This window comes from Babylonia areolata, chromosome 14 (genome assembly GCF_041734735.1).
Source record: "Babylonia areolata isolate BAREFJ2019XMU chromosome 14, ASM4173473v1, whole genome shotgun sequence".
Classification (NCBI taxonomy): Eukaryota; Metazoa; Mollusca; class Gastropoda; order Neogastropoda; family Buccinidae; genus Babylonia; species Babylonia areolata.
This window is the reverse complement of record NC_134889.1, coordinates 10319396-10344640: the sequence shown is the minus strand read 5'-3', so window position 1 is coordinate 10344640 and position 25245 is coordinate 10319396. Positions and strand designations below refer to the sequence as shown.

Here is a 25245-nt window from a genome sequence, read left to right as displayed (position 1 = left end):
TTTTTCTTTTTTTAAATTTTAAAGAAAGAAACCTTACATCCTTGACATAGGAAACTGTCACAGCACACCTATAAAAAAGATAAGCAATCAATTCATTCATTCAAAAAGAAAGAAACCTTACATCTTCCTTGATCTTGGCAGCGTCGTCCGACAGCTGCCTGACGTCCACAGTGGGCAGGGGGCTCTGGGCCTCACGGAACATGTCCAGCGCCTCCTTGTGGGCTTCATTGGCCCGCTCCAGGGCCACCTTGGCCAGCTCCTCCGTCCGGTCATACAGCTCACTGGCGTCAGCAAACCTGCACACACACACTGTGGATCACAAACCTGCACACACACACTGTCCATCACAAACCTGCACACACACTGTGCATCACAAACCTGCACACACACACTGTGCATCACAAACCTGCACACACACACTGTGGATCACAAACCTGCACACACACACTGTGGATCACAAACCTGCACACACACACTGTGGATCACAAACCTGCACACACACTGTGGATCGCAAACCTGCACACACACACTGTGCATCACAAACCTGCACACACACACTGTGCATCACAAACCTGCACACACACTGTGGATCACAAACCTGCACACACACACTGTGCATCACAAACCTGCACACACACACTGTGCATCACAAACCTGCACACACACACTGTGCATCACAAACCTGCACACACACACTGTGCATCACAAACCTGCACACACACACTGTCCATCACAAACTTGCACACACACTGTGCATCACAAACCTGCACACACACACTGTGCATCACAAACCTACACACACACACTGTGCATCACAAACCTACACACACACACTGTGCATCACAAACCTACACACACACACTGTACATCACAAACCCACACACACACACTGTGCATCACAAACCTACACACACACACACTGTCCATCACAAACCTACACACACACACTGTGCATCACAAACCTGCACACACACACACTGTGCATCACAAACCTACACACACACACTGTACATCACAAACCTACACACACACACTGTGCATCACAAACCTACACACACACACACTGTCCATCACAAACCTACACACACACACTGTGCATCACAAACCTGCACACACACACACTGTCCATCACAAACCTACACACACACACTGTGCATCACAAACCTGCACACACACACTGTGCATCACAAACCTACACACACACACACTGTCCATCACAAACCTACACACACACACTGTGCATCACAAACCTGCACACACACACTGTGCATCACAAACCTACACACACACACTGTGCATCACAAACCTACACACACACACTGTAGCTCAAACACACACAGTACATCGGAGAACCTTCAAAAACAGTTCAGCACAAGATAAACATGCAGTGTGTAGATTGACACAGATAATTTTTGCTTAAACTATTCAACAAAAAATGTCTTAAAAGACCATGACCCTGCAATGATGATGACACTGCAGGCTTTCCAACTCCAGGTCAGGCCAGATAACCAGACATATCTAAGTCATCACAAACTTGGCATGTCAGCCACCAATCAGTTACTTAATCTGCAGGCATATACCTCAAAGAGACACACTTCCGTCACTAAAATATCAGTCACTGAGAGGCGAGCCTCATCAGATGAAAAGCATAACAGTGACGTTGATGAAGAAAACAATGGAGGATGTTATTCTACAGAGACTGAGAACATTTCAACTCCCATGTTGTATACACCAGTGGGCTTTTACGTGCATGACCGTTTTTACCCCCGCCCTACAGGCAGTCATACTTCATTTCAAGGGGGGGGGATATGTGTATGTGTGCATGCTGGGTACGTTCTTGCTTCCACAACCCACCAAACGCTGACATGGAGTATGGGATCTTTAACGTGCACGTTTGATCTTATGCATGTGTATTCACACGAAGGGAGTTCAGGCACTAGCAGGTCTGCACATCTGTTGACCTGAGAGATCAGAAAAATCTCCACACTTTACCCACAAGGCTGTGACTGAGATTTGAACCCAGGACTGAAAATCCAACCCTTTGACCACACAGCTGTTGCGCCTGTCAACGGGGTTTTAACATGGGGATGGTACTGCACAGACCACTCACTCTCTGGTCAGTCGCTCTATCTCTGCACGGTTGGTGTCAGGCATTCGGAGAGTTTCCTCTGCCAGTCTCTGTGCCTCCTGAGACGTGTTGACGGCGTTCTTTGCTATGTTGTCAATCATGGTGGCGTCCTGCATTTGCCTGTACAAAGGAATGGGTTCTGATGGTTACAGGTTCAAGTCTTTCAGCACCTCTTGGACACCGATGAAGACCAAAAGTGGAAACGTGTCAAAAATGTCTATGAACACAGGTATGCCTGTGCCAAAATACACAAACAGGCACCCACAAACAGGCACCCACCTGCTTGCACATGCATGCGAGAAAATACTCTAACACATTTCTGTTCACCTCTCTCCCTCTCACACACACACAAACAAAAAAATGCACACACACACACACACGCACACACACACACACACATACACACACACACTGCACTACAATCACACACCCAACGTACTTTCCTCTCAATAAGATTCTATGAACCAACCAACATTACAATGGACATTTAGCAAACGATGGAAAAAGAGGAAATTTCTGGCACAGAAATTCCAGAAGATGGTAAGAGACACAATTCATTAACACAGAAAAAGCAGCCCCACTCACTCCATCGACTTGTCAGTCACTCATGAAAGAGAAAGACAAAATTTCAAGCTCACAACTCAGAAGATAGGTATACAACTCATAACAGAAAAACTTGTCAGTCACTCATGAAAGAGGAAATTTCAAGCTCATAACTTGCAGAAGAAGGGGATTCAATTCATACCAGAAAAAAACCGCCCCACTCTCTTCATCAACTTGTCAGTTGCTCACGAAAGAGGAGGAAATTTCAAGCTCTTAACTTGCAGAAAACGGTGACACTATTTGTCAGACAAACACAGGCCCACTCACTTGATGGACTCATCGGTGGCTCGCTGGGCAATCTCGGTCATCTGCTGGGACTGTTTTCCAAACTGCTGCAGTGCTTCCAGTGCCTGGGCCAGCGCCTGTCTCCCCTCCCGGCTGATGTAGTCATCTGCTTCACGTAATGACATCTCTGCTCGACGAATGGCCGATTCCGCTACCTGTAATCACATTGGTGTGTCAATAAAGGTATGTGTACGTGTGTGAGTGCATGTGTGTGTGTGTGTGTGTGTGTGTGTGTGTGAGTTCTGGCCGATTCAGCTACCTGTAATCAGGTGTGTGAACAAGATGTGTAAGTACCGGCTATTTTAGCTACCTGTTATCAGATAGGTCTATGTGTCAACAAGCATGTATGTCTGAGCAACTGTGAATGCACACATGCATACAGATAAGTACACAGACTATCAGTCAGAAACCTTTCATACCAAAAAAAAATGTTAAAGTTTTACGTTTCTCCCTCATTTGTCAATCATTCCTCAATGGGTACGCCACACCCCCCATACCCCCACCTACACACACACACACACACATAGCCAATACAAAACAACCTCCCCACCCCCCAAAACCTATACAGACCCCTCCAACACACATAACAAAAATCCCACACACCCTTACTGCCTCCCCCCCACCCACCCACCCCCAACATGCACACTGACCTCAATGTCACGGACGCTCTCCTTGGACTGGGAGGCAGCAGCGGTGATGCTGCGCGTGATGTGTCCACACTTGTCCAGCACCTCTTGCAGCGCCCCCTTCAGGTCCTGCAGCTGCTGTCCGATTGTCCCGTCACCCGCTGACACACCAAGGTCACACGTCATCCCGGGCCCTCACCACGGCTTGGTCATCACAACCTCTGTGTGTGTGTGTGTGTGTGTGTGTGTGTGTGTGTGTGTGCGCGTGCGTGCGTGTGTGTGTGTGTGCGTGTGTGCGTGCGTGTGTGTGCATGTGTGCGTGTGTGTACGTGTGTGTGCACATATGTATATTAACTTTTGTGTGTGTATGTGTGTGACCACTCCCCCCTCATCATCCCCCCTCACCATCTCCGCTACCAACCTCATACCCATCATCACCACCCACTCCCCATCTCCACCCCTCCATCACCTATCACCCTCCGTCCCCGCCCCATCCCCCCAACCCCTCCCCCCCCGGACTCACTGGATGCCCCGCGTGCCTCGTCCAGCAGGATGGTGATGGAGGAGTTCACCTGGCCCAGCACCGACATGAACTTGGAGTCGTTGAAGAGGGAGGGGTTGTTGCCGATGCTGTTGATCAGCGCGGTCAGGTCCCGCAGCTTGCCTCGGTGAATCGTCACCTGCTCCTGAACCAGGTCGTAGCACTGTGGGCAGTCTGTGAGGGAAGGTGGCACAGTGGTTAAGACACTTATCTGTGGCACGATGGGTAAGACACTTATCTGTGGCACGATGGGTAACACACTATCTGTGGCACGATGGGTAAGATAAGCAAATGCAGTGTCTGCGTGGGTCTAAGCATGGCAAGAAGTCTGTGGACAGGTGCTGTATCCATGATATCTTTGCTTTCTTTACTGATTAATATTCATAATTTTTCTGAGGACTTGCCTTATCCTCCACAGTCACTGTCCATTAGCACAGTCCCTGAAGACAGACCTATTGTCTGAAATGATTTTTTGCTTTAAAACCTACAGTTTTATCAACTTTCTCCACTTGTTTCCCTATCATCATCATCTCACAGGGGAAGCTACAGCAGTGCCAAGACCACTCACTCTCTGGCCAGTCAGTCTCTCTGCACGGCCAGTTGGTGTTTAGAGAGGAAGGAGAGGGGGGGCTGGTGAAAGTACACAGGTGTGAAGGCAGGGTTTGGGGGTATGAATGGAAGGGTTTTGAGGGGGTAGGGGGTGGTGAGATGGGGGGGGGGGGCACAAAACAAATTATTCAATTAAGTTTTAAAGTGTCTAGAGCTCAAGGTAACTGTGCAAGGGGCTGTAATGTTAAGGACTGAAAACATTGTCAAACAAACCAACTGAATGCAAATGAAGGAATTCTTCTTCAACTTTAAACCAACTCAATGTAGATAAACTATCTAAATACAAATAAACCAACTAAATGACACCGTGCTTTCCACTTGTGTCTGACTGTGTAGGAGGAAGGTGGCAGAATGGGTAAGACACTCATCTGCCAATACAGTGTCTGTCAGGGTGTGAGTTTGATTCCCACTCTCACCCTCTCTCCTAAGTTTGACTGGAAAATCAAACTGAGCATCTGGTCATTTGGATGAGACGATAAACCAAGGTCCCATGTGCTGCGTGTACTTGGCACACTGAAAAAGAACCCATGGCAACAAAAGTGCCGCCCTCTGGCAAAATTCTTTACAAGAAATCCACTCTGATCGGTGCACAAATGTTCATGCATGCAATCAAGGCATGACTAGTGTGATGTTTTGCTACTGTCAGGTACCTGCCTTGCAGATGTGGTGTTGCATATATGGATTTGTCCAAACGCAGTGGCGCCTCCTTGAGAAACTGAAACTACAACATAAGCACACACCTTCCTCTTCCTCCAACGACTGTCTCAACAGTCGGTGTCCACCCTACAAATCTTCTTCTGCAAACTTGGGCTGCAATTCCTTCATTCACTCATGTGTGCATGTGGACTTTTACATTTGAGACTGATTTACCTTGCCATGTATGCAACAATACTCAGTTTTCAGGAGTGTGCATTCTGGGTATGTTGTTTCCATAACCAACACATGTCTGACATGCTGACATGGGTTACAGGTTCTTTCACAAGCTCATTTTACCTTCTGCATGCATATACACACAAAGGGATTTGGGGCACTAGCAGGTCTGTACAAATGCTGAGATGGGAGATAGGAAAATATCTTATCAGTAACCCACCAAGCACTTTAACCAGAATTCAAACTCAGGATCCTCAGACTGAAATACTTTATTCATCAGCTCTTGTACCTGTCATCCTACCTTTTTCTCTTCTTCGATTAATCATTTTTGCTTATCTCATTACCCTGGTAAATAAAAGTATGTTTTGTATCTTTTCTCCATATTCGTTAGAATGCTCACTTTTGTTGTATGTGTTTTAAAAAGTGGAAAGGTGATGTTTCTATTGCGATCACATCTACTTTGTTGTTATGTGTGTTTGTAAAATGTTGCATTCCAACTTTTACTATTTCTGCACACTACTCTTAAAAATTCCCTAACTGCAACAACAAAGTGATTCTGATCCTGACTCTGTACTTACCCAGACAGCCGGCGGACATGTTGTATTTGTTCTCCTGACACCGGTCGCAGCGTCGCCCGTCCACATTGGGCCGACAGGGGCAGTAACCGTACTGGTCACACTGCAGGTCCAGCGAGCCAATGGGGTCACAGTTACAGGCTGCAACAGGCAAGTGACACAGGAATGTTACTTGTCATGATGGAAAAGAAAAGCAGCATGTAGTTTGAGAGACGTCAACTCAACAAGTTTAAGTTAATCCTTTCACTGCTGACATATTCTGCTATTCCATTTACTGAGAAAATTTCCAGAAAAACATACTGAAAAAAAACAACCATGCTTGTAGTCTCAGTTCAGTCATACCAACCGCACTACTGAAGATAACAGTGCATACGTTACATTCCTATAATCAACAGTCTCAGAAATAATCATCTTTATATTGTGCAACGTGTAGTAGTATGTGCAATTCTAATATCACCAAAAGTGATCCAACTAAGATTAATCACACAATTATAACATCAACACAGATAAAATCAACCACACAACAATAACATCAACACAGATAAAATCAATCACACAACAATAACATCAACACAGATAAAATCAATCACACAACAATAACATCAACACAGATAAAATCAATCACACAACAGTAACATCAACACAGATAAAATCAATCACACAATAATAACATCAACACAGATAAAATCCATCACACAACAATAACATTGACTCAACACAGATAAAATCAATCACACAACAATAATACTGACACAATAAAATCAATCACACAACAATAATATTGACACAATAAAATCAATCACACAACAATAGCATCGACTCAACACAGATAAAATCAATCACACAACAATAATATTGACACAATAAAATCAATCACAAAAATAATATCGACACAACAATATCCCTATCCTCTACACATCCCTATCCTCTCTCTCTCACTCACTCACCTGTCCCTCTGTCTACCTGCCAGCATGCACACACATCAGCTCACCTTGGCATCCGGTCTCGGAGAAGCCGAAGAAGAATGGCTGACAGGTGTCGCAGCGTCGCCCCGTCACACCTGGCTTGCACTGGCAGTCACCTCCCTTCTCGTTACAGGTGTAGTTGGTGGAGCCCCGTGCGGTGACAGTCACAGGGTTCGCATCCTGCCCGACACACAGGTAACACCATCAGTGAAAGAACCACCAAACCATGAACGTTTTAAACAAAATATCTTCCTTAACTACTGCAATGTTGCCAAGAAAATTCCAATGTTGGCACATTACTGACTGTAACCGACAAATTGTTGTTCTTGTGAAATTTTGTCTGAGGACCATAAAAAATATATAAAATCTTTTTTTTTCAATTGCTGTTTGTGATTTTTATTTTTGGTTTTGGCTGTTGCAGTTGACAACTGACACAGGTACGACTTCACCACCCAAAAGTGTCAGGGGAAAATTTTTTTCTGAGCTTCCTGTGAATGTAGTATTTGAAAATATGTTCAAATTTAGAGCAAATTATGCTTTTAACACAGCACAACCTGTAGTGTTCACTGCTGTAGTAAAAATTGCTTGGTCCAAGGGCAGCGACTCAGATTTTGTTTGATCAGAAATGTGTTCCAATTTTACTTTTTCTTCATTTACCTTGAATCTTTTAAAAATTCTGTTATAAAACAGAAATGACAAAGCCAAGCAATGAACGAAAATAAGGCCTCACCATTGCCACTCTCCAAGTTCCAGTAGCCGGGGTCACAGCGGCTGCACTGACGCCCCCCCACGTTGGGCAGACAGGCACACTTGCCACTGACCGGGTCACAGCCCAGCACACCTGGCTGTATGATGGTGCCCGTCGGGTAGCAGTTACACGCTGAAACACCAACCACGACTGTCACAATCACAACAGAGAGGGTGTGTGTGGGACAGGGGGGGGGGATGGGGGGGGGGGAGGGGGTGCTATAACACAAACTTGACAAACTGCAGCCCTCAAAGAGATAGAGGGGAAAGATGGAAGGGTGTGGAGGTGTGGCAAGAAAAATGGGGATGTGGGCAGGGGATGCTGGAGGGGGAATGTGTGAGGAAAACTGGGGGTGTAAGGGGCTGGAGGGGCTGAAACACAAACCACAGCTGTAAGAAAGGTACTGAGGGGAAAATAGGTCAGGGTGGAATGTAGGGCTGGAGGGGCTGAAACACAAACCACAGCTGTAAGAAAGGTACTGAGGGGAAAATAGGTCAGGGTGGAATGTAGGGCTGGAGGGGCTGAAACACAAACCACAGCTGTAAGAAAGGTACTGAGGGGAAAATAGGTCAGGGTGGAATGTGGGGGTGGGGGGTGCTGAAACACAAACCACAGCTGTAAGAAAGGTACTGAGGGGAAAATAGGTCAGGGTGGAATGTAGGGGTGGGGGTGCTGAAACACAAACCACAGCTGTAAGAAAGGTACTGAGGGGAAAATAGGTCAGGGTGGAATGTAGGGGTGGGGGTGCTGAAACACAAACCACAGCTGTAAGAAAGGTACTGAGGGGAAAATAGGTCAGGGTGGAATGTAGGGGTGGGGGTGCTGAAACACAAACCACAGCTGTAAGAAAGGTACTGAGGGGAAAATAGGTCAGGGTGGAATGTAGGGGTGGGGGTGCTGAAACACAAACCACAGCTGTAAGAAAGGTACTGAGGGGAAAATAGGTCAGGGTGGAATGTGGGGGTGGGGGGTGCTGAAACACAAACCACAGCTGTAAGAAAGGTACTGAGGGGAAAATAGGTCAGGGTGGAATGTGGGGGTGGGGGGTGCTGAAACACAAACCACAGCTGTAAGAAAGGTACTGAGGGGAAAATAGGTCAGGGTGGAATGTAGGGGTGGGGGGTGCTGAAACAGGAATGACAAACCTTGACCCTCACAAAGACACAAGAAAGGAGGTGTGTGCACATGTGCAAACGTGCATGCATACAGAGTCTGAAACACTGATGACTTGTACTTCTTAACCACAACAGAATGAAAACTAATGCCTGTGGAAAACCTGTACATGACCAAAACACAATGAAAACTAACACCTTTAGACAACTTGTACTTAACCACAACACGATGAAAATCAATGCCTTTAAAAAAAGCAACTCAAACATCATTGTTCATACTATAACAAAAAAAGAAAACAAAAAACAAGAGCAACACCAATCACAACAACAACAAAAAACAGAAAAACCATCTGTGGACCTCCCCCCCCCCCCCCCCCCCCCCAAGACACCACACAGGAACATTACCTTGACACTGTCCCTTGGGTTCAGCCAGTGCATCACCAAAGAAACTGGGCAGACATTTCTCACAGTAGAAACCACCTGTGTTGTAGATACACTTGAGACACTCTCCGGTTACCCTGCACATTCAGCAACACCATGCACTCAGCATGTACGGTTTCTTTTCACAATGATACACAACCCCTACTGCTAACTACCCATTCTACCAAGCCTTAAACTTGGAGCACTATCCTGGTATATAACAGACTTATGTTTTCAGTTGCTTTTCTATTTATGTTTTAATGTGCTGCTGTATGCTTTTAATCACGATTGTATATGTATTGTTTGGTGTGGAGCGTGTAGAGTCCAACATGGAGAGTCTGCAGAGGAAGACAGTTCCTCTCACTTACGGGTCACAGTTGCCGACAGCATTGGGGTCGATGTTCCCATTGCAGCTGCAGCGCTCGCAAGGTCGTGGGCTGCCGTGGTTCCCAGCAGGGTCACCCGAATAACCGTCCAGGCAAATGTCGCACAGATTTCCTGGCAAAAAAGCAGCATCACAGTGATACCAAACAATTCAGAAACAAGAACACTTAATTCCCTTCTATCACAGTAGTACCAAACAATTCAGAAACAAGGAGAACGCTTATTGTCCCTTTTATCTATGACTCCAAGCATGTTCATTTGAAAATTGTCTTCCTGGGTCCGAGAAGCTAAATTACTTTACTTAGGACAGTAAATTTGATTAGAAGCATCAAACATGTATTCCCTGAGATATCTGAATGTCCAAAACATATGCAGGGACAACAACAAACACCAAGATGGAAATTCACTGAGTTTGGAAAAGAAACAAATAATTAACACAAAACACACACACACACATTCACACACACACACAGAGCCAAGCATGAATGCTCACACACAGACAAGCGCACAGTCCCCCCCCCCCCCACACCCCCCCCCGAATTCCCCAAAATATCACTTATAGTGGAAAAACACAATACTGAAGGCTGCGGCAACACACACACTCACGCCCACATCAATACCCACACGCTGACTACCATACTCATACTCACCCACACATACACACACCTACACATACCCACTCACACCCGCCCACACACTTACACCCACACACGCACCCCCCCCCCTCCCTCCACCCCCACCTGCAAAATATCACTTAAAGTAGAAAGACATAAAATAGATGACAGATACTACACACACACACACACTCACCTCCATAGCCCTCCTCACACTCGGTACAGACAACGTCACTGTTGGGAAGCTGCACACAGGGCCCGTTGTTGGGGCAGGGGCATGGCTTGCAGTCCTCAGGGGTGCCCTGGGTGGGGTCGCCATAGAAACCACGGGCACACCGCTCGCAGTTGTTGCCCTCTGTGTTGTGCTCGCAGATACAGCGACCTGAACAGAGGTCACAGACTGGGTTAGTGGCATGCTACAATGGGTGTGTGTGTGACTGGTGAGTGTTTGTGTTTGTGTTTGTGTGTGTGTGTGTGTGTGTGTGTGTGGGCGTGTCTGTGTTTGTTTCTCTCTGTGTGTGTATGTGTGCATGTGCTCGGTACGTGAGAGCGCTTGAGAGAGGGAGAGAGAGACTGAGATGATTTATTTATTTAGACCATAGCCCCTTAATTATGAGGCATATACACTTCACCTCTTGAGCGCTTTATACACACTGTGAGAGGGAGAGAGAGAAGAATAGTGACTGAGTGACAGAGAGAATGAGAGAAACATTGCACGTTTGTGTGTGTGTATCTGTGGGGGTGAGTGTTTATGAGTGTGTGTATTAAGTGTAAGTGTATGCATGAGCTTTAGATATTCAAAAAGTTTCAAGGTACAAAAAACAAACGTCCCCCAAGCCTGCAGGTCTTATTCTCACAACCACCATTTCCAAAGTATAACCAGACAGGACAGGCCTTCTTCCTTCTGTTGCCTGTTCACTATCAGCAGTCACAAAGCCCATTCTTCTTCTTCCTTCAAGTTATTTTGATCCAACCTTTGTGGTGGGCTTATTTGCAGGTTTTTGCAATATTTCAAAAATGAAAACAAATTTCAATCGCGTTTTAAAGTTCTGGTTGAACCCTCAGGGCACGTGCACTGCTCTACCCACTGGGCCTCCGAGCCGTCGTTGATCACAGAAAAGACACAAAAAAGGGTAAAAAATAAAAATTAAAAAAAAAGAAAAAAGAAAAAATGACTCTTCAATGTAGACCATGATACCAGAAGAACTCTTCAATAATATTTGCATCCAGGGGATTAGAGGTTACCTTGGTGACTTAACTCTGTCACCATGAGCAAGACAGAGCAGTTACACAGTTCCAGAAGACTACAATATCACAGTGTTGATGAACTCACCAGTGTTGACGTCACAGATGTCAGAGTGACTGTTACACTCGCAGGGCACACAGCGGGCGAAGGGCCCTCCGTTGATGACGTCCCGACGGTATCCCGGGGCGCACGACTCACAGAACTGACCGATGTATCCATCAGGGCATGTGCATTGCTCTACCCACTGGGCCTCCAAGCCGTCGCTGAACCCTTGACGTGCCGTGCCCAGGTGAATGTTATCCACAAAGCCCACGCCTGTAGCACCAACATAGCAGTTAATGTCAACATACAGCATGGAACAGATGCTGGGGAGGAAGAGGGGTGTGGGGGGGAAGGACAGTAGGAGGTATGGGGGGAGGAGGACTGTTCAACAGGGCATTTACAATTTTCTTGAAATTCCATAGAGGAACATTCTTTTGGAGTCAGATCCCTGTTTTACCCTCAGATGTCTCAAATCTCTCTGCCTTACCTAAAAATGTCTCATATCTCTGTGCCTTACCTAAAAATGTCTCAAATCTCTGTGCCTTACCTAAAAATGTCTCATATCTCTGTGCCTTACCTAAAAATGTCTCAAATCTCTTTGCCTTACCCTCAAATGTCTGAGATCTCACTGCCTTCCCTCAACCACCTTAGGTCTCTCTCCTTTACCCTCAAATGACTCAGAACACTCTCCTTTACCCTCAAATGTCTCAAATCCCTCCTGCACAGTGTGACAAACCTTCCCCAGAGACCTTTCCCCACCTGCACCCCCCTCACCTTCAGGGTTGTAGGTGCCTCTGATCTTGATGGCGGTGATGTTGGCCAGGATGCTGATGAACTCCAGTGGCTTGAGGCGCGGGGTCCACTGGAACTGCGGGTCCTCGTGCAGCCGGAAGCTGAAGCTCTGGGAGGCCACGCCGGGCACGGGGTTGCCCTGGGCGAAGATGTGGAGGGCGATGCGCTGGTCACCGCTCTCCACAATCACATCCACCACAGAGGGCCGTGCGTTCTCCTCCCCGATGCGCAGTTCAAAGTTCAGGAACTGGTTGTAGCTGAATCTCTGGTCACCCAGGTAATGGTCTGTTGGGATCGTATATATAATATGTTTAGATAAAGCTTTTGAACATCTCAAAGCGCTCTACAATAATGCATCAGTCAGAAACAAAACACATAAAAGAGCACACAAACACAAACAGATCATATAGTTACATGCTGCATATACACATTCACATCCACACACACACACATATATACATATACAGAAACACACACACACACACACATTGGGCATAACTACACCTACACTAACACACACACAGAACCACCAACAAACACACAGAGCCCTGTCACCTGGAGCATTGAAGTAGATGACCTCCATGGAAGGGGCGCTGACGCCCAGTTTCCCCGTGATCCCATTGTACTGGGTCTCCACAACCTCCCCACTGCGTGACACTGCTGTCCATCGCTCATTGCCTGCACACCCCATCATCATCATCCTCATCACCATCACCATCATCATCACCTTCATCATCATCATCATTAAACTATAATTCATACAGCACCTTTCCATGTAAAACATGCTCAACTGTGCTGTATAATGTACAAAGCGACATGCAAAATATGTATTTAAACACTAAAATGAAAACTTGAATGTTTAACCCTGCACAGACATCCCACCAAACACTAATTTATGTTTATTCATATACACAAAAACCATCAATACACAACACTCATCATATACATTGTAAATCATGATACATAAATGATGCAGACACTGACATATGTGTGATATAGGCTGGAAATGTTGGATTGATGATTTCCAAGAGAAAATATAACATTCTGTGCAAGGCAAAATAACAAATAAAAATGAATAAATAAGTGATGCTGATATCATATCGCTAACACTTATATCAAAATACTTAAAACCTATTCCCAATACACAAATACATCCCACTTTGTATTCATTCTGTGTGCAGTGGTCAGGGTATGTGACTCAACAGGTGAGAGACTGTATCTGCTCAAAGCTGATCAGTCTATTTTAAAAGTTTGTATCTACTCACAATGGTTTTGCAGCTTTTTTTGGCTTTAACTGGGAGTTCATATCAGCTCATAATGGATGTAAGCAGCTGACTTTCACAGACATAAATAATACCAAGGCAACAAAAACTAACATACACCACCAAGAAACATCCACTGACAATGGCACCTATAAACATCTGACATTAGATACTGTTTTAATTAATCAGTGATTTCAGGCTCAGTTGACAATTCAAGTTTCCATCCCCCAAACTTCCTTGCCCACTCTGAATTTCTCTTTACATATCGAGCATGTACTCATACACAAACACACACATGCGCAGTATGTGCACATTTTTTCCCTGTCTAAAATCAATTTTGTGAATAGAGGTTAAATCAGTGACCAACCAACACATTCACAGCCCGATCCATACCCACCCACCTGTCTCAAACAGTATCAACTTGTACCCATCCACCCACAATCTGTACCCACCCACCTGTCTCAAACAGTATCAATCTGTACCCATCCACCCACAATCTGTACCCACCCACCTGTCTCAAACAGTATCAATCTGTACCCACCCACCTGTCTCAAACAGTATCAATCTGTACCCACCCACCTGTCTCAAACAGTATCAATCTGTACCCATCCACCCACAATCTGTACCCACCCACCTGTCTCAAACAGTATCAATCTGTACCCACCCACCTGTCTCAAACAGTATCAATCTGTACCCACCCACCTGTCTCAAACAGTATCAATCTGTACCCATCCACCCACTATCTGTACCCACCCACCTGTCTCAAACAGTATCAATCTGTACCCACCCACCTGTCTCAAACAGTATCAATCTGTACCCACCCACCTGTCTCAAACAGTATCAATCTGTACCCATCCACCCACAATCTGTACCCACCTACCTGTCTCAAACAGTATCAATCTGTACCCATCCACCCACTATCTGTACCCACCCACCTGTCTCAAACAGTATCAATCTGTACCCACCCACCTGTCTCAAACAGTATCAATCTGTACCCACCCACCTGTCTCAAACAGTATCAATCTGTACCCACCCACCTGTCTCAAACAGTATCAATCTGTACCCATCCACACACAATCTGTACCCATCCACCCACAATCTGTACCCACCCACCTGTCTCAAACAGTATCAATCTGTACCCATCCACACACAATCTGTACCCATCAACCCACAATCTGTACCCACCCACCCGTCTCAAACAGTATCAATCTGTACCCATCCACACACAATCTGTACCCATCCATCTGTCTCAAACAGGGTATCAGTCTGTACCCACCCACCTGTCTCAAACAGAGTATTGATCTGTACCCATCCACCCATGATCTGTACCCATCCACCCATGATCTGTACCCATCCACCTATGATCTTTACCCATCCACCCATGATCTGTACCCATCCACCCATGATCTGTACCCTCCCACCTGTCTCAAACATGGTACATGTATCAATCTGTACCCATCTACCCATGATCTGTACCCACCCACCTGTCTCAAACAGGGTATCAATCTGTACCCACCACCTGTCTCAAACAGGGTATCAATCTGTACCCATCTACCCATGATCTGTACCCATCCACCCATGATCTGTACCCACCCACCTGTCTCAAACAGGGTATCAATCTGTACCCACCACCTGTCTCAGAGTATTGATCTGTACCCATCCACCCATGATCTGTACCCATCCACCTATGATCTGTACCCATCCACCCATGATCTGTACCCATCCACCTATAATCTGTACCCTCCCACCTGTCTCAAACAGGGTATCAATCTGTACCCATCCACCCATGATCTGTACCCATCCACCCATGATCTGTACCCACACTTCCACCCACCTGTGTCAAAGAGGGTGCTGATGTTGCGGCCATAGTAGCCAGTGGCACTGGAGCAGACGGAGGAGTGACCGTAGCAGAAGCAGGCCAGGGCTCCATAGGGGTTGACCTTACTCAGCCCAAAGTAACCTGGCTTGGGTCTGCACGTTTAACACACATCACTGACAGTCAGGGCCAAGAGTAGTGTGTGGAGAAAGGGGGTGTGTCTAGGGGGAAGGGGGTGTGGGTGTGTGTTATTGGAATAAAACCTTGGGCTGTTCTAAAATTCTCTACAAGAACAAACACATAAAAAGAATAAAAAAAATAGTTTGTTTTTAATCTGACTGTGCATTGTATAGCAGTTCAGACTGGATCAGAATGTGCAATATTAGAGTAACTGAATGTAGTCTGGCCTCCACTATAAATAAGGCAAGAGTCCCCAAGACTTTTTAATTGATAAGAATTCCTGTAATTACATACAAACATATATAATATACATATCAGCCTGTGTGTTTTAACATCAAATGCAAGTACTCTGGTTTGTTACTCATGCATTAAAGTTAACCCTTTTTAGCCCAGCAAGAAGAATCACAGTACAATATACAAACCTCAGTGCTCAGGCTCTGTGCAAAATGAATCAATTCAAAATACTGCTGAAAGGCATATTGCTAGTGATGTTTGCTTGATAATAGCAACATATTTTTTGCCTATCTTTTGACAAACTATAGTCTATCACATGTGAATGGCTCTGATTATTGCATGTGTGGTTTACTCAAAGCACCCATTTAAGTATTTTGTGTCTTTTAGGCGTACATAATGAATGACTGATTCTCATGTATTGTTGATATCTTTTACACCGTAAATTAATTTTTCTTATTGGAGATGATAAAAGTATTCTGCATTTTGTACAAACACAATCATGATGACATACACTGTGTTCACACAAGTCAAACACACAGACACAGACACACACACAAGACACACAAAGACAGAAACACACACATATACAAGACACACAAAGACAGAAACACACACATACACAAGACACAGACATAGACACACCAGACACACACACACATACAGAGACATGCAAACACACACACACACACACACACACACACACACACACACATCAGACACAAACGCACACACACACACACAAATAAAACTGCACGCAGGAAAAAAAAAAAGGGTGGCGCTGTGGTGTAGTGGCGCACTCTATCTGGGGAGAGCAGCCCGAATTTCACACAGAGAAATCTGTTGTGATAAAATGAAATACAAATACAAAATACAAATCAGACACAAACACACACACACACAAAAGACACAGAAACAGACAGAGAGAGACACAGACACACACTGCACCTGTCACAGCGACGTCCCTCCACGTTCTCCTTACACTCACACTCCCCAGTCAGGGAGTCACAGCGAGGCTCGTTGTTCACACTGCCCGCCACCACACATGCACACGGCCTGAAATACACAGCACACCACCAACAATGAAGAACCAAGACCCAGTAAACATCTGACCCCTTTGGGGCATCGAGGATTTCAGAAAACATAATCATGAACACAACTAGGTTTATCAAAGCGCACACATCAATTAGTGTAAAATAAAGGTTAACATTCCTTCATCTGCATACACATGGCCAATAACATACAAAACAACATCAACAATAAGTAGTGATACACACAGCCTGTAACACACAATACACCACTGACAATGAAGAATCACACAAACACACATGACCTTGAACACAAAAAAACATCAATGAGCAACAACAAACACATGATCATAAAACACCACCAACAAGGAAGAAGCACACAGGAACACGGCCTGAAACAAACAACATACCACTGATGGTGAGGTACTATACACACATGGTCTGCAACACACAAAGCACTTTCAACAAAGGGGAACCATACACACACAGCCTGTCATGCACAATACACCTATGACGATGAACAACCCACAAACATGATCTGAAACATGACACAAAACACTATCAACAATAAGGTATGACACAAACACAGTGTTTAACACACAAAACACTATCAACAATAAGGTATGATAAAAACACAGTGTTTAACACACAAAACCACATACACAGAGCCCATAACTCACAAACACGAACGGAAACGAGTACCCAAATGCACATACACAGCCTATAACTCATAAAACATCAACAACAAAAAGGAACCACACACACACACAGCTTGTAACTTAAAAAACACCAACGAAAATGAAGAACCGCACACACACACACACACACAGCCTACAATCACAAAGCACCACTGAAAATGAGGAACCACACACACACACACAAATCTATAAAACACATAACACCAACCAAAATGAGGAACCACACACACACACACAAATCTATAAAACACATAACACCAACCAAAATGAGGAATCATGCACACACACACAACAGAACCAAGTTGACTCAACTATGATTTTGCAACAGAATGACTCTCACAAAATCAATTTCAACAGAGGAGAGAACACCAGTCCACTCACTGACAACCAGTGTTGCTGAAGTCAAAGTAGTTGGGCAGACACCGGTCACACCGCTGACCACCAACACCGGGCTTGCACCGGCACTGACCCTGATCGTCACACTGCAGCGTCTCCGAACCTGTCCACAAACATGAACACCTGTCTCAATAAATGAATGAATAAATGACAACACTGACCTACTTCAGTGAATAAATAAATAAACAATAAGATGCTAATACTGATCTATCTCAGTAAGTAAATGAATAACACCAACAATAAATGAATTAATGAATAAATAGATAAGACACCAATGGTCACCTATCTCAATAATTAAACAAAAAAACCGCCAACAACGACATATCTCAATTTAACCCCTAGACTGCCAATATGACAAGATAACTCGTCATGGCAAGCATGTACGCTTCGCTGCCACAATGACGAGATAACTCGTCATCGAAATATTCTGACTATTCCCTGCTTTGCATTCAGTTCGTTGACAAAAATGCTGGTAGCCTTAGCTTGGGGAATCTTCCTGGATTCTATTCATAGCTAGAAAACCCATCTACATCATGAGGCAGTCCTTTATTTGAACGTTTTGGTTGGGTTACTGTCCCAGTGTTTGCCTGGCTCCTCTCCTCGCTCGCTCAACAAAATGTCGGACTGACGCCGTGCTCAAGACATGCGATCGTAGCGAACTAAATCAATCAAGATTGCTTTCTTTTGCTGATGCTCAGAAAGAATTGAAGTGTAAACTCGAAGAAGACAGTGATGAACATTTATAGGACGATTTGACAGAAAATAAAGGGAGCAATCAAGAGAGTGGCCAAGATATGACTATCAGTGAGTGATGCCGGCTGTGCAAACCTAAGCTGACAACAGAAAGTGACTGAATTTTTATTAGCAGGACAGTGTGAGCGATTTTCTTGGCACTCAGCCAACGTGGTCTGATGAGAACTGGATAAAGTGACCATGTGAGAGGGGTGAAGAGGAGGGGGGTGGAAACTGAGGGGGCGTGGCCTCTCATCCACATTATCACTTGGAGAAGTCACAATGCATTGTATATCTATCTCTTTTTAATTTTTTTTTTTATTGTGGTTGTTCTGGTATGATTTTGTGTATGCAGATATCCATTTGTCCAGAAAATATGATATTTTAGTGCAAAATACCTGACTAATGTTAGTAATGAACAAGTTGAAAATGTGACAAAAAAACAAAACACTGATTTCAAAACAACAGCATGTAACTAAAAATATATAAAATGGGAAAACATCATGTGTTTTGTGCTCTTTATTCATTTAACTTTCAGAAAATATATACTTTTATGGGTCTTTCTCCAATAAAAAAGAGCACGTAATTTTTTGAAAATTTATACCCGTTTTTTGTGAAAAAAAACCCTGGCAAATAGATTTCACTTAAATCTTATTTTCCTGGCAGCGAAAGGGTTAATAAAAAGACGCTAACAGTGACCTATCACAATAAATGAATAAAAAGAAACCAACTGTGACTTATCTCAATGAATAAATAATATTAATAAGATGCCAACAGTAACCTATTTTAATAAATCAATAAAAAAAATTAAAAAAAGATGCCAATAGTGACTTCTCAATAAAGAAAAAGATGCAAACACTAACCTATTTCAATAGATAAATAAAGATACCAACACTGACATATCCCATTAAATAATAAATGTGACCCATGTCAGTAAATGAATAAAAAGACACTGACACTTACATAACCATATAGATAAATAAATATATAAACAAAATGACGCCAATACCAACCTCCACAAGAAATAACAGATAAAAAATGCCAAAACTGACCTATCTCAATAAATAAATAAATAAATACATCTGTAAATGAATAAATGAAAGGACGCCAACACTAACCTACTTCAACAAACTACATAAACCAGGAAAAAGAGGCCAGCACTGACCAATCTCATTGCAGCCACAGGCCACACATCGGTTCTCAGGCATGTGGCGGTAGTGGTTCTCCAGACACGACTCACAGTGAGCCCCCGCTGTGTTGTCACGGCAACCCTCACAATGGCCGCCATGCCCTGTCTGCTCGTACAGTTCACGGTCGAAGTAGCAGCGCTCTGACAGTCCGTTGCAGTCACAAGCTGCATCAAGAACAAAGATATTGCAACATTTTACACTCATAACAACACTCCAAAGTCCAAAATAAAAGAGTTACTGTCCCATTCAAACTCTGATAAAAGGAATGTTAACCTATTAACACTCTGCAATATAGGGTCATTTATCGCTCCTGCACTCCAAAATACAGGGTAGTAACTGGTCCAATTCTCTGTAATATTGGGTCATTATTGCTCCTACACTCCAAATGAAGGGGTGTTAATGCATTAACACTCCACTGTGAAGGGTGGTTATCCTACTTATTCTCCATAACAAAGAAATGTTATCCCTATAACACTCTGTCAAAAAGGAAAATTAGCACACTAAAACTCTATAATAAAGGACAATAAGTACACTAACATTTTATGATAAAAGAAAAGAGCATGATAATACTCTTATAAAAGTCAGTATTGTGCTTACACTCTATAACAGAAGAAAGCTGCTGCACTTACATTCCACAATGGAAAAAGACAGTCATATTTAAACTCTATAGAGGAAGACGATCTCATTAACACTATAAAATTCACTTAACATTGCAATAATCAAGGACATAAGAGGAAACTAAGTATAAACCTGACACTGCTGGTATTTTCCACTGAACAGTTCAATCACTTAAGGCAGGAAGGTCAACATGCAGGTATGTCAACAGGATGGTAAAAGTTCATAGACAATTTCTGATTTCTATCTTTCAGTTATGGAAAATATTTTCAAAATCTTTGTCCAGATCACTCACAACATCAAAACAACAATTTCTAAAAGTATGTGCACAAAAAAACTATAACACAAACAAGCAAAATTACAATCACTACAACACTGTCCTTCCATATTAACTCATCTGAAAAAAACTTGACTTCAATGTTATATTTCAAACCATATCAAAGTAAGAATCAAATGATGAATAACTGTTTCAGTTTTTTCTCCTAATAGTAATACAAAAAAAACAATAATCCAATACTGGAATTCCTGTAATACAAAACATACTGTGAAAAAGGGACCACAAAACAGGGGATGATAATAGGTAAAAAAAGCTTATCTTTCACAGCAATGTCAAACAGCAAACCTACAGACTACAATATTTTCTTTGAAAGAGAGAGAGAGAGAGAGAGAGAGAGAGAGAGAGAGAGAGAGATTAATCACTGTTGTCGTCATCTTCATTCATGGGCTGTAAATTCAGAATTCACCTGCATCAACACAAAGACTTCCATATGCATGACCAGTTTTTACCCCCAGGGCAGACGGGTTAACAATGAACCAGGTGCAGAGGAAAGGCAACAACACAATGCTACACACAGTCTTACACAGGCAAAAAAAGAAAGAAAAAAAAGGAAGTAAACAAATAAAATAACAATAAACACTTAAAAAGAGAAAAGAGAAAGTAATAATGGACAGACACAGATCTGAAATTATCATGAACAGTCTACTGAGAACATACAATTCCAATTTCCATTCAGAGCTGAAAGCAACTTTCAAAATCATGCAGCTCCTCCAAGTATAAAAACATAAAAATGTAAAACATCAAAATAGAACAACAGCTTGAATCACACACATCTAAGATTCTAACAGCCATACCATAATAGATCGACTTTTTCTTTTAATCATACAAAAAAGCAAACCCCAAAAAACAAAACAAAAAACAACAAAACAGAACCAAAAGAAAATATGATGGTCTGTTCATATATGATGAGCTTACCTTCTGCCTCATTCCATTACAAGTCTGCATGCACAGAAAACACTAGCACAGCTATTAATATTATTGATGTACACAAAAATGTGCATATACACATATCAAGCACACACACACACACACACACACACACACACACACACACAGATATGTCTTTCCTTTTCTGTCTTATGCAAGCATAAGCATGCACAAACACATACAAACTGAATAAACATGTCCATCCCTACCCCCTGTCTCTCTGTTCTTCCCGTTTCTCTGTTCCCCCTGTGCCCCCCTATCTCTCTCTGTTCTTCCTGTTTCTCTGTTCCCCCTGTCCAACCCTACCCCCCTGTCTCTCTCTGTTCTTCCTGTTTCTCTGTTCCCCCTGTCCATCCCTATCCCCCTGTCTCTCTCTGTTCTTCCTGTTTCTCTGTTCCCCCTGTCCATCCCTACCCCCCTGTCTCTCTCTGTTCTTCCTGTTTCTCTGTTCCCCCTGTCCATCCCTATCCCACTGTCTCTCTCTGTTCTTCCTGTTTCTCTGTTCCCCCTGTCCATCCCTATCCCACTGTCTCTCTCTGTTCTTCCTGTTCCTCTGTTCCCCCTGTCCATCCCTACCCCCTGTCTCTCTCTGTTCTTCCTGTTTCTCTGTTCCCCCTGTCCATCCCTATCCCACTGTCTCTCTCTATTCTTCCTGTTCCTCTGTTCCCCCTGTCCATCCCTACCCCCTGTCTCTCTCTGTTCTTCCTGTTTCTCTGTTCCCCCTGTCCAACCTTACCCCCCTGTCTCTCTCTGTTCTTCCTGTTTCTCTGTTCCCCCTGTCCATCCCTATCCCACTGTCTCTCTGTTCTTCCTGTTTCTCTGTTCCCCCTGTCCATCCCTATCCCCCTGTCTCTCTCTGTTCTTCCTGTTTCTCTGTTCCCCCTGTCCATCCCTATCCCACTGTCTCTCTCTGTTCTTCCTGTTTCTCTGTTCCCCCTGTCCATCCCTATCCCACTGTCTCTCTCTGTTCTTCCTGTTTCTCTGTTCCCCCTGTCCATCCCTATCCCCCTGTCTCTCTCTGTTCTTCCTGTTTCTCTGTTCCCCCTGTCCATCCCTACCCCCCTGTCTCTCTCTGTTCTTCCTGTTTCTCTGTTCCCCCTGTCCATCCCTATCTCCCTGTCTCTCTGTTCTTCCTGTTTCTCTGTTCCCCCTGTGTCCCCCTATCTCTCTCTGTTCTTCCCGTTTCTCTGTTCCCCCTGTCCATCCCTACCCCCCTGTCTCTGTCTGTTCTTCCTGTTTCTCTGTTCCCTCTGTCCATCCCTATCCCCCTGTCTCTCTCTGTTCTTCCCGTTTCTCTGTTCCCCCTGTCCATCCCTATCCCCCTGTCTCTCTCTGTTCTTCCCGTTTCTCTGTTCCCCCTGTCCATCCCTATCCCCCTGTCTCTCTCTGTTCTTCCTGTTTCTCTGTTCTTCCTGTTTCCCTGTTCCCCCTGTGCCCCCCTATCTCTCTCTGTTCTTCCCGTTTCTCTGTTCTTCCCGTTTCTCTGTTCCCCCTATCCCCCTCTCTGTTCTTCCTGTTTCTCTGTTCCCCCTCTGCCCCCCTACCCCCCTGTCTCTCTGTTCTTCCTGTTTCTCTGTTCCCCCTGTCCATCCCTATCCCCCTGTCTCTCTCTGTTCTTCCTGTTTCTCTGTTCCCCCTGTCCATCCCTATCCCCCTGTCTCTCTCTGTTCTTCCTGTTTCTCTGTTCCCCCTGTCCATCCCTATCCCACTGTCTCTGTTCTTCCTGTTTCTCTGTTCCCCCTGTCCATCCCTATCCCCCTGTCTCTCTCTGTTCTTCCCATTTCTCTGTTCCCCCTGTCCATCCCTATCCCCCTGTCTCTCTCTGTTCTTCCTGTTTCTCTGTTCCCCCTGCCCATCCCTATCCCACTGTCTCTGTTCTTCCTGTTTCTCTGTTCCCCCTGTCCATCCCTATCCCCCTGTCTCTCTCTGTTCTTCCCATTTCTCTGTTCCCCCTGTCCATCCCTATCCCCCTGTCTCTCTCTGTTCTTCCTGTTTCTCTGTTCCCTCTGTCCATCCCTATCCCCCTGTCTCTCTGTTCTTCCCGTTTCTCTGTTCCCCCTGTCCATCCCTAGTCCCCTGTCTCTCTCTGTTCTTCCCGTTTCTCTGTTCCCCCTGTCCATTCCTATCCCCCTGTCTCTCTCTGTTCTTCCTGTTTCTCTGTTCCCCCTGTGCCCCCCTATCTCTCTCTGTTCTTCCTGTTTCTCTGTTCCCCCTGTCCATCCCTACCCCCTGTCTCTCTCTGTTCTTCCTGTTTCTCTGTTCCCCCTGTCCATCCCTATCCCCCTGTCTCTCTCTGTTCTTCCTGTTTCTCTGTTCCCCCTGTCCATCCCTATCCCCCTGTCTCTCTGTTCTTCCTGTTTCTCTGTTCCCCCTGTCCATCCCTACCCCCTGTCTCTCTCTGTTCTTCCTGTTTCTCTTTTCCCCGTCTCTCTGTTCTTCCTGTTTCTCTGTTCCCCCTGTCCCCCCTCTCCCTCTCTCTCTGTTCTTCTTGTTCCCTCTATCCACCCCTTCACCCCCAATCCCTAACTGTCCCCTCCCGTTTATCTTCCTCCTGTCCCTTCTATTCCTCCTAACATTCAAAGTGCACATGACATACACACACACACACATTCACACACCCACACAGTGACACACACCCACACACACACATATATACACACACAAACACACTCCCCGTCACTCACGCTGGCACTCGTTGGCATCACGCTCCGTGGCGCGGTTCCAGGGCCTGTCGTTGTAGAAGGGGAGGCACTGGGCGCAGTCCGGGCCGGTGGTGAAGTGCTCACACTGACACACCAACTGGTCCTCCAGGTTCTGGTCACGCACGATCTCACACGAGCTGCCGTGCCCATTGCACTTGCACCTGCACACAGGTCCCATGCATGCATAAACACATTTGCATACACACATGCACAGACACACATTCCATAGTTACATGTTGCACACACACATGTACATATGCAAAAGTGCATGCACGCACACACACACACACGCTTACACACACATGCATGCATACGCACACACACACTTCAGAGACTGCTGAGCGTGCTGCAACTTTTCCATTTTTACTCTGCTCTGTGTGTGTGTGTGTGTGTGTGTGTGTGTGTGTGTGTGTGTGTGTGTGTGTGTGTGTGTGTGTGTGACTGCCCCATCATCTGCGATGTTTCAGTACCATTGCTCTGAAACCATTCACCACACTTTTCTTTTTCTGTTTTTGTTTGTTTGTTTGCTTGGTAGACTGCCCCATCATCTGCAACAGTTCTCAGTGGCGCC

The 25245-nt window shown here is 44.7% G+C and overlaps 1 protein-coding gene across 1 annotated transcript in view; it reads right to left on the bottom strand.

The window, feature by feature from the left end:
- The window catches only part of LOC143289803 (laminin subunit gamma-1-like), a 64860-nt gene that overhangs the window by 14060 nt on the left and 25555 nt on the right, over positions 1-25245 (bottom strand). Inside the window, 20 exon segments of the mRNA XM_076598957.1 lie at positions 122-296; positions 2111-2248; positions 2999-3171; positions 3667-3803; positions 4166-4357; positions 6241-6378; positions 7229-7352; positions 7354-7382; positions 7933-8082; positions 9468-9580; positions 9851-9980; positions 10677-10862; positions 11814-12041; positions 12543-12845; positions 13116-13238; positions 15657-15793; positions 16998-17105; positions 18157-18274; positions 20069-20257; positions 24657-24835. Of these exon segments, the coding sequence (XP_076455072.1) occupies positions 122-296; positions 2111-2248; positions 2999-3171; positions 3667-3803; positions 4166-4357; positions 6241-6378; positions 7229-7352; positions 7354-7382; positions 7933-8082; positions 9468-9580; positions 9851-9980; positions 10677-10862; positions 11814-12041; positions 12543-12845; positions 13116-13238; positions 15657-15793; positions 16998-17105; positions 18157-18274; positions 20069-20257; positions 24657-24835 (3070 nt within the window).